This window comes from Rhododendron vialii, chromosome 5a, assembly GCF_030253575.1.
Source record: "Rhododendron vialii isolate Sample 1 chromosome 5a, ASM3025357v1".
Classification (NCBI taxonomy): domain Eukaryota; kingdom Viridiplantae; phylum Streptophyta; class Magnoliopsida; order Ericales; family Ericaceae; genus Rhododendron; species Rhododendron vialii.
In genome coordinates this window covers 38,893,210-38,903,563 of record NC_080561.1, presented here as the reverse complement: position 1 = coordinate 38,903,563, position 10,354 = coordinate 38,893,210, and the positions used below count along the sequence as shown (strand labels likewise).

The 10,354-nt window shown below is 35.7% G+C and overlaps 1 protein-coding gene and 1 long non-coding RNA gene across 3 annotated transcripts; one reads left to right on the top strand and one right to left on the bottom strand.

Annotated features, from left to right (window-relative positions):
• Positions 1-2,798: 2,798 nt before the first annotated feature.
• On the bottom strand, positions 2,799-10,253 carry LOC131326580 (laccase-7-like). Of its 2 annotated transcripts, none has more exons than XM_058359411.1 (6): positions 9,848-10,253; positions 8,893-9,044; positions 7,029-7,273; positions 5,325-5,453; positions 4,255-5,205; positions 2,799-3,195 (listed from the first exon to the last, which is right to left on the bottom strand). In XM_058359411.1, exons 1-6 carry the CDS (start codon positions 9,944-9,946, stop codon positions 2,870-2,872), a joined length of 1,902 nt encoding a protein of 633 aa, XP_058215394.1. In that variant the 5' UTR covers positions 9,947-10,253; the 3' UTR covers positions 2,799-2,869. The 2 variants fall into 2 exon arrangements, with proteins under 2 accessions (XP_058215394.1, XP_058215395.1); XM_058359412.1 differs by having other exon boundaries at positions 3,097-3,212; positions 9,848-10,252.
• LOC131326595 (uncharacterized) lies at positions 3,138-4,117 on the top strand. The gene is made up of 2 exons (XR_009200058.1): positions 3,138-3,270; positions 3,842-4,117. It is a non-coding gene; the product is annotated as an uncharacterized LOC131326595 (long non-coding RNA).
• Positions 10,254-10,354: the final 101 nt, after the last annotated feature.

Here is a 10,354-nt window from a genome sequence, read left to right as displayed (position 1 = left end):
TTGAGACTACCATTAATATTAATTAATCCGTAGACCAAACCTAATCGTCAAACCAAACCATCAGCATGCATGCACTTAACTACCAATTAACCTCCAACCAGTCAAAACCCAATTCCTCCTAACAAAAATTCTAACGGCAGAGACGATTTGCAGAGAACCACGCAGAGACAAACGCGTTTGGTCCCATTTCGGGTCCTGAAAAAATCTAGAAAAATATCAATAAATTTTTGAATATTATTTTATGGGGCCCTGGAAAAAATTAGCTCCAGTAGATATCGGTAAGTATTATTTTTGGATTCATAGGGGCAAACTTAGATTTTTTCGGGACCCGAAATGGCGCCAAACACGTTTGTCTCTGCGTGGTTCTCTGCAAATTGCTCTGCGGACAGTAGGACTTCCGATTCCCTAAACTCTCTCCTGCAGAAAATTACTCCATCCAAACCACAAACAGCCCCGGAAAACACTATTCAACCTATAACCTCTCCTGAGCCCTTTCCGCAACGCAAAAAAGTCTTTATTTTTTAAGAAGAAAATTTCAAGATAAAAAATTATGGGCTTATTAAAATATAAAAATATGCAATATGGATCTTGTTTGAAAGATCTCATCTAGATCTTTTATACAATGCAAAAAAATTTGAAAAATTATTTTTCATTTACATTATTTTTGAATTTGAAAATGTGAAATAAGCTTCTTATTTGTTTTTCTATAACTTTTTTCTCGAAAGGCAAAGAAATTTTATTAATCATTGAAATTGCTACAAAGATTAATAGGAACAAAGAATGATGACATCATATTCCTAACCTGAGACCCATCTGAGTTACAAAGTTAAGAATAATCTTATGTTCATCCGAGACCCAAACCCGAGGTTAGCAAGAAAACAATTTTTGTTAACAAGTTTTTTGTTAGTAGAAACGAAATGTGAAAATGCTGATAGTTTTTTGTTAGTGGAAGCGAAATGAAAAAATGCGTTAAGTTTTTTTTGTGGTTTTTGTTAGTAAAAACACCCCCTAATTAATATAACCCAACAAATCAAAACAAGTTCTCCAATAAATTTTGAAACCTAAAAAATAGACCGGTAAACAAATGAAAGGGAAATCGCTATATCCATTTTCCTTTTACTTATAACATGTCTCGTTAAGTTAGAGTTTGTTTTTTGCATAGAGTTTTTTTGTCATTAACTTATTATGTATTATTATGGTTAGGATTTATTTAAGGAGTTCATTGAGATCCTCACATAAAGTCTTTCAGTACAACCACTCAAGGCGCACCACTCCCCCACGTAGATCGCATATATTCCCTCCGTTCCATACTGAGAGTCTACAATGAAAAGTTGTGTCATTTTCAAATCAAAAAATTATTACTTCCGTGTATAATTTTTTAAATTTTTTCATACCAAATTAATATACTAATCGAGATCTTTAATACGATACAAAAAAATTCAAAAAATTATACAAAAAAGTAGTTGATTTTTATATTTGAAAAATGAGAGAGAGAGAGAGTGAGACTCTCAATATGGAATGGAAGGAGTATCATGATACACCCCTCCTATCTCGATCGGCCTCGCCCTCACTCTCAAACCATTGTACTTTGCATTGACCCATTGGATGGAAAAAAAATTTCCGAGCGGGTACCACGTGGCGTCTACTCATGCATTCGAGCCGTTCATTTCATTTTTGAACGGCTCAGATTTGGAGAGAAAGAAAGTGTTGGGGTGAGAGGAGAGAGAGGGTTTTAATCTGACCTGTCCAAAAGTATATCGGACCGCTCGGATGCGCTGAACGGGTATCACATGGGATATACCCGCTCAGCACTGAAAAATCTCTCCATTGGATGCGGATGAATATCAGGGAGCTGACCTCGCCAAGAACCAAGGCCTCGATTCACTATTAAAAGTTAGATGATTGGATCGAGCATTTATAGGTATTGCGCTGAGCTGATTTTTAGCAAAGACCTTTGATAAAATGTTTTACATTTAATGAACGGTTCAGATCGTTTGTGTGAGCCCCACACTGTGATTTGTGCATAATTTGTGTGTAAAAATCTCTGTGTAGACTTACTGTAGTTTGAAGTAAGAGGAGAAGCACAACAACGAGGTACATCAAGTACTTAGGGTGGGTTTGAATTGAAAAGTAGAATGACTTATTTTTTTGTCTTTATTTAATTTTTTTTTTGCATTTGTTTGTTTTGCGTTAAATTTTTGTGACTTAATGATTTGTCTCGAAGAAAAGAATCGTAAAAGTACAAAATTTTGATCGAAACTCATAATTTTTTGAATAAAGACAAAAATAAGTCAATAAAACAATTTTTTTTTTACTTATTCTTGGTTTTTTAAAAAAAAATTAGTATGAGTTTCGATCAAATTTTTTTACTCTTCCGATTCCTCTTGCTGAGACGAATCTATAAGTCACAAAAATTTGACGCAAAACTAACAAATGTGAAATTTTTTTGAATAGAGAGAAAAAAGAAGTTACTATTTGTTGGAAGAAGTCATGAGAGAGAGAGAGAGAGGTATAGAAGTGGGCTTGGATTGTTTCAATCTTGCAAAATGCGGCCGACTTTTTAGAGTCCCTAATCCAATCTCATACTACTGATAAATTTTTTGCACTTTTCGAAACTCTCTTAATGCTTTAATTTCTTTTTATATTGTACTGGTTTAATTTAATTTAATTTATTTTTTACATCTTTTAACTAATGAAAATGTTCTACGAAACAATCAAACCACAAAGTTTACACCTCACACCACATTGACCACAATTTTACAGGAAGAGCCAAAGCAAAACAAAAAAAGCAGTGCAAGAGCCAAACCACAGAGAAAGTTTGTTTTCATTGATTAATAAGAGGAAAATGATAATACTGAAATTCCTTTGATTAATGCCGGAACTTTAGCACAGAAGAGTACTGCACCTTGTACATGGTACAAGAAAACCATACAAATACAATAAAACATGGTACAAGAAAACCTGGCCAAGAGCCAAACCACACAAATACAATCCTTTTATACACATAAATAGTTTCGGCGTTACCACCACCCTTGCTAAAAAATCTTATTTGCTTAGCATAAGACGAACAAAGGGGTAGATCTGGTGGAGGAGGAGGCAAAGAAGTAGATGGAGTGGGCCCGTCCTCAACAACAAAAGCAGTCGCTAGGCCCCACGACAAGTGCGAATCGAAGTGACAATGCATCAACCATACACCTGCACTTGCAATCAAACTTTCAAAAACTTATGAATAAGTATCCATTTTGCAATCTATACACTCTATTCTCATAAGTTAATGGCCCATTTTCATAATCACTTATTTTTCGATTGCACATTTTCTAGAGCTGTCTGGAAGGAGATATTGCGAAGGAACCACATTCATAGAGGCCCACTTATGTGGGAAGATGAAAAGAAATGGTTCTTGCTGCATTCTAAGGGGAAGACAATTAGGAAACCTATTCTAAAATTATCACTGGCTGCTACTGTTTATGGAGTTTGGCGTGAGCGGAATATGAGGATCTTTCAGAAAAAGATGATGAAGGCTGATCTGTTGGGCTCCAAGATTTGCAACAACATCAGAGATGCCATAATGGGTTAGCGAAATATCAATTCCACGCCGGAGAACAACATCTTGTTCAGGGCTTGAGGAGTTCCTTTCCCACGGTTGATATCTACTGTAGAAGTTTAATTTTCGTTAGTTCTTTTCTTTGGTTGATAGGTGCCTGGTTGTATAGTTTTTCTTTTCTGCTTGGTGGCTCCTTTTTAAGGGAGTTGGCTGAGATAGTTTTTTGTGTCCTGTTTGGACCATGATGTTTTCTTGTTTGGGGCTTATATGGAAGAGTAAATATACCGAAAAAAAAAGGTTAACGGCCCATTTATTTCACATTAAATATTTTCTTGTAACTGATAAATTGAAAATAAGAAAAATTAAGAATAGTTTGAATCTGTTAAGACAGTCCATAAGTGCTAAAGCTATTGCTTCTCCTTCAGCCGCTTTGGCGCAGTGGTTCACGAGGATGTACCCTATTGGGTGTTGCACTGGACAAAGTATCATAGAGTCGGTTGAAGAATGAGATTCTTTTCTTCCATTTCTTATCCTCTTTCACTTATTAGTCATTGTTTCTTGAAAGATATTCAATGAAAAATAAACACTCTGCTAAAATAAAATACCAAGTAAACAAAATGGGACGGAGAGAATATTTAATATCGAATATAAATAAATGAATAAGTCATGGAAATTAAATGGATCTAAAGATATGATATTGAAAAACATACCAGGGTTATTTGCCGTAAATCTAATGACGGTCCACCCTCCAACAGGCACCCCGACGGTATTGCGTATCTGCGGATTGACTAGATTGAACATCTTCGGCCCAGTTGCGGGATCGTAATTGCCAAACCCTTGGGCCAAAACATAAAAGTTGTACCCGTGCAAATGCATCGGGTGGCTCTGTTCACCAACCAACGCCGTGTTTTGAAACACAATCTCAACCGTAGAATTATACCTCAGTTTCGTAACCTTTGTTGACCTCGACGTCATCACGAGCGCCGTATTCAAGGCGTTGCTTGTATTCGTGTAGTCGAACACCACCGGTGGATATTTAGGAAAATCGGTGGTGTAGATCCCAGACGTTAGATTGTAGTAAGACGCTTCCAGCATTGACAACTTGGTAGGGAGCTCGAAAGATTCGTTGTTCATGCTCGCAGCAAATTGTAGCCCTAAAGGAGCCCCACAAGTATTGTTTGCTCCGCAAGGGACCAGCCCCAAGCCTTCCGTCAAAAACATTTTTTCATCGATTTTGAGTGGGACTGGCGCCCAGTGAGGCCCGTTCACAAGACTCGTCACGCTGGAATAGAATTTGAAGGCCGCAGAAGTGTCGTCCGCGGCGGGTAGGTTCGGCATCAGTGGGGATGATGGTGTGGCATTTTCATACGTAACGATCCCGGTGGTGGTGGTCTCATCATAAGCATCTCCCAAGCTGTCGTAGCAATGTGCCGCCATGTAATAGGAGGCTGGTGGCTGGTCGGCGGTGAGTAACACGTCTATGGTCTGCCCTGGTGATATGACCATGACGTCAGTGACCATTGGATTGGTGTAACAAGCATCGACAGCAACAACCGTCATTGTGTGATTTGCTATCTTAAAGAAGAGCTCGCTATAGAGTGCAACGTTGATGATACGCAAGAGATATGTTTTTCCTCGTACAACCTTCAGCTTATATGTGCCTGACAAGAGAAAAATCACCATAGGTTCACTATATCACTTTGCAATTTAAAAAATGTCTTTATCATATCAATCTGAATAAAATATCTGTTGTAAATCAATTTTTGTTAATATCACTCACCAAATGATGTGCAATTATATAGATCACCAGGTTGACCGTTGATGGTGAAAGCATCGGAAACGTTAGGCCCATGCCCGTCGCCTAGTGCTTGGTTCTCGATGTCCATGATATTAGCATTCCACCACTCTCCTACAATCACAAATTAATTGATTTCTTAAATTTTGGTATATTTTTCTTGTAATCTCAATGTGTTTATTTGATTTAAAAACCTTTTATTCAGTTAATACTAGACTGGTTAGTTTCAATCTTGTACAAATACATTTTTTAAACATGGAGCAATGCTACAAAGACTTTATAATGTGCACGAATGTGTTCCGAATAATCCGATTCATGTTAATCGCTTACTCCTTTCGTTCCACTTTGTTGTGCTCTTATTTCTTTTTGAGATGTCCCAAAATGATATGCTTGTTTCAAAACTTTCCATTTTTGGATGTCTCTATTACCATTTTACCCCTCATTTTCTTCTACATTTAAGAAGGTTAGCAATTCAAAATTTGAATCTAATTGGAAAGGACACAAACGTGGAGAAATATGGCGCCATGCTCCTCAATGACATGACATAAAATTGGATTTCGCTCCAATACCATATTTGGGTTTAGTTTTTTTTATTTTATTACATAATTTTAATATTTTGTCAAAGGGGTAAAATGGTAAAATTGATAAAAAGTCAATACAATTACGATGTTTTCTTAAATTATGGGAAAATCAATATAGGCGCAACAAAGTGGGATGAAGAGAGTATTAATTTGTGAGACCCGCACATCGAATTGTTAGGGACACACTAGTGTTAGAATCCATGGACACAAATCTGTGCGTGCAAGACTTTATTTTTTAATTCATAATATGGGTTACATGTACAACAGCGCTGCAACACGGATTTTTGCACACAAATTGTGCACAAATCACGGTGTGGGGTCTATTAAGAGTCCAACACAACGATCTGAGCCGTTTATTAAATTTAAATTTTTTTTTCAAGGGTTCCTTAAGAAAAATCAGCTTAGTCCGATACTTATAAATGTTTGATCAAATCATCTAACTTTTCATTCAGATTTTCGAATAATGAAAAGTTAGATGATTTAATCAAGCACTTATAGATATCGAATTGATCTGATTTTTTAGGGGGACTCTTGAAAAAATGCAAAGAATGAATGGCTCGAATCATTTGTGTGAGATCCATAATGAGCCCCACAACAATCTGTGTGGATAGACTTATTGCATCTACAACTGCTTAAGAGCATCCACTTCACTTTAAAGAGAAAAATGAAAGAAACAACCTCACATCAGCCTCTTTACTAGTAGGGACCCCTTGCCAAAGTTTTAGTTTTGCAACAGTTCCTCTTTATCTTAAGAGAGGCACAGTTTGTCAGTTAAAAGTTTTTATATGAGTTTCCAATCCGTACTTTATCTCGCCCACTCCTTTTATTTGTCTTCATTCCGGCATTGTTCATCTGTGGGGACTACTTTATTAATATTTAATCGAAAAAAGAGTCAAATTAAAAAGCCTAATACAGTAGATATTTTAAAAGTGAATAACTTAAATAATAAATTCATTTTTTAATATGTAAATTTGTCCAAAATATAAATAGTCTAATGCGGAAGCTCTAATAGACTAGTTAATTACTACTGTATGTGAACTTTCATGGATATATACCATGAAGTTTGATAACTTTTGGCTGGAAATAAATAGAAGGGTTTGGAATGTACCCAAAAGAATTGGGAATTCTTCGACGGGTTTTGGGAACGGGTACAAGTGACCCTTTCTCGGTTGGATGATCAACGCCCCATGTACAGTTGCGCGAAGCCAATTGGAGTGAGCATGCCACCAAAGAGTCCCTTCTTGACCTGTAATGGTAAATCTGTATGTGTAATTATTTCCAGGGACTATTGGGCATTGAGTTACAAATTCAGGTCCATCGGCCCATCCACTCTGTAGCTGGAAAACCCCGTGCCTACAAAGATTATCAGGATAAGAAATATAGACCACAGTCGAAAAAAAGTTCATATAAGATGACAAAAAGACCCTTCTAGAGTTCCACTTCTTAAATTTTACTTTTTAGTGAGACATCATCATTACACTCTAAAAGTTACAACTCTTCGTATTTACCCTCTATAAAAATATCATCATAATACTTTTATCCAATAGTAACTTTCAAAATGAAATCTACTTTTAATTAGAAATAAAATAGAAATGCATCAACTTTTACTCACTAACTTTAAAAAATGGACTCTTAATACTGGACTTTTAAAAGAGGATGGAGGGAGCAAGAATTAAGAGAAATCAGAAAAAACAGCTTGATGGCTACTTTTAGCATTTTTCTTCCCAATCATTATAAGCATTTTCTATATATATAGATGGGTCTGTTCGTGAATGGGGGAGACTTATTAAAGCCGGAGCAAAGTCTAGACTGATTCTACAAGTTTTCATAGCACCTATGAAGTTACGAAACTAGAAAGAAAAACAAATACTGCACTTGGGCTTAAGCCCAAATTAGGACAAAATTGATATATATATTTTTTTTTTGGGTGCTTATTTTGACCTATGTAAAGTTGTAAACTTTTGTAAGTGAAGAACGTTCTAATCCTTCTTTTTATTTTCTATTACTCTTTTATATGTAACTGGAGACTTTCATGTACAGGAGCACTTCTCTCATCCTAAAATTGAACCGTTCCTTACACGACCGAATCCATCACACCTGTGAGTCACAACAGATCCTCTTTTAAATAAGGGTGAACAAAATTATTCTACTCACAACTGGTCTAGTTGAAATGGACATGAACATTACTCTTTGGAATTGTTTCATTTACCAATGTGCCCTTGACAAAACTTTTTACGTTTAGGCGTACGTAGCAAGTAAGGGGGTGTTTCTGGTAGTAAATAGTTTGTAGATTTTTATTTGTGGTTGAGAAGTTACGTATTTCTGGTAGTGAATAAGTTATTGAGAAATGTCAAGTTGTTTTCAGTAATTAATAAGTTGTTGATGTGTTTGTGAGTAGATTTATTGTAATAAAAAAAGTTGTTAACTAAATGGTAAAATACTAAAAAAAATTTGTTATTAAAAACGAGATGATAAAATACGTTAAATTTTTAGTATTTTTTTTAATGGAAACACCCCTGAATATAGTCGAGATCTCTTGAGTGGTTCGCTTGCCGAGGCAAAACATCTTTAGAAAAGTGGAAAGGATTTGTGTTGATACCGGTAAAGGTTTGCTAATTGAAGGGAAATTTCAGTCACAAAATAATAAACAGAAGAAATCATTACAAATATTTTGAATAAGTGGGAAACTGGATTTATTTCGAACTTTGATTTTGAAATCAATAATGCTACTCACATAATAATCCAAACACAACAATTCATACAATCTCTCACATGCATGTGGGGTCCATACATAATAGTGTGTGTGGAGCCCATATGTATGTGAGATGTTGTGTTTGAATTATTGTGTGAATATCATTTTTATTTTGAAATATTGGGCAATCACTCGCGTGCGCATTGAACGCGATCTAATCGCTAGTAACAGAAACATGTGGTAGCTAGTGTATATATAGTCGTAGTATAGTAATACTCACCAATGAATCGTAAGGTTGTAAGGAGATTTATTAAAGACATGAACAATCAGTGTGTCCCCCTCATGAACCTGTATAGTTGGGCCGGGAAGGCTTCCATTCGCGGCGGTGATAACTTGTTGCTTGCATAACGGGCTGATAGTTAGATTTTGCACCTGGAAGAAAATATAAATTTATAAGAAAAATACTTATTATTGAACATTACATGAACACTACATTTCCAAAATATGCATACGTGCATGCTAGGCACGTAAGTGTATGTACTTGTGGGTGTTTATAGTTGGGCGGGGAAGGTTTCTGATCCTTTTTTTTTTTTTTTTTTGAACTTGTATTTTCTTGAATAAAAAAGTGTATTTCATGGCTAATTTGTCAAAAAATTGGAACAAGTTGAACTAGTTTAATAAAAATTAATTTCCAATTTATGGGAAAAAAAGTAAAAAGATTCAAGAAAATATATTATCCATAAACTCCTTAAAAAAATGCATTAACAACAGACATAAGATTATAAATATATTGGATTAGTGACATAAGATTTCTTGTGATGTAAAACACAGTTCACTTCATATAAGGTGGCCTCAAGATGCAGATGCAATAGACGGATTTACACCAAATCAATGCATGCATCCCAGAATTTGATGTTTTTCTATATTACCCAAAAAAAAAAAACACGAAGAATTTGGCAATGAGAAATAGATCCGGCTTTTATGCAGTTAACTGTAGAGAAGAATGTGCAGTTTAATTTAAACTATTCATATTGATAATCAATTGTTCAAATTTGTTGAATTTTTTTTTACCAATAAAAGTTTTTTGTTACCAGTAAATGATTGAAAACAAATATGAACCATTAAAAATACTATCCGACAGTTGCGATCACTTCGACCGCACATGGATTGCAGACAAGCCAGATTCATGAGAAATTACGAAAACTGAAAGCCACAAGTGATTCAAATTCGTTTACATGAAGAGAGTGCTCCACGATTTCGGCGGAGGCCACCAAAGAATAAGCAAACAGGGCCAAAGCAAATGCCAACAACAACAACAACATAGGATGAGCCATATGGCAAATAAATATGAAGTACGCAGAAGAACAATCTTCTATGGCCAAATCAGAACAAGAGAGGCATTCTCTTAATAGAGGTTGTAGCTGTTACGCCAAACACGCAATCACACACGACACAAAGATATATGTGGTTTTCCGACTTCGGGTACGGAGGAAATACAGATTAATCGCACAATCTCAGGCTCGCTATCTCACTCTGTAGTTGCTTAACGGTTTTCCAACACTTCACAAAGGAGCCAGAGGCTCAATTTATAGGGAGGATTGAGAATGAGATGAATTCCTCACAAAGAAAGGGACATTAATTCGGGTTGTGCCAGAGTATAATTTTTTTTTTTAAAGGGTAAATTAACTTTCCAAATTTGGGAAAATGGTAGGGATAGAGAAGGGAAGTGGTCCTGACGAGGG

Coding starts and splice junctions, on each gene's coding strand:
- LOC131326580 (XM_058359411.1), bottom strand. CDS start 9,946: ATGGCTCATCCTATGTTGTTGTTGTTGTTGGCATTTGCTTTGGCCCTG. Junction 7,274..8,892: donor TACAACCTTACGATTCATTG/GTGAGTATTACT, acceptor TAATCTTTGTAG/GCACGGGGTTTTCCAGCTAC. Junction 3,196..4,254: donor ATTTACGGCAAATAACCCTG/GTATGTTTTTCA, acceptor TTGCAAGTGCAG/GTGTATGGTTGATGCATTGT.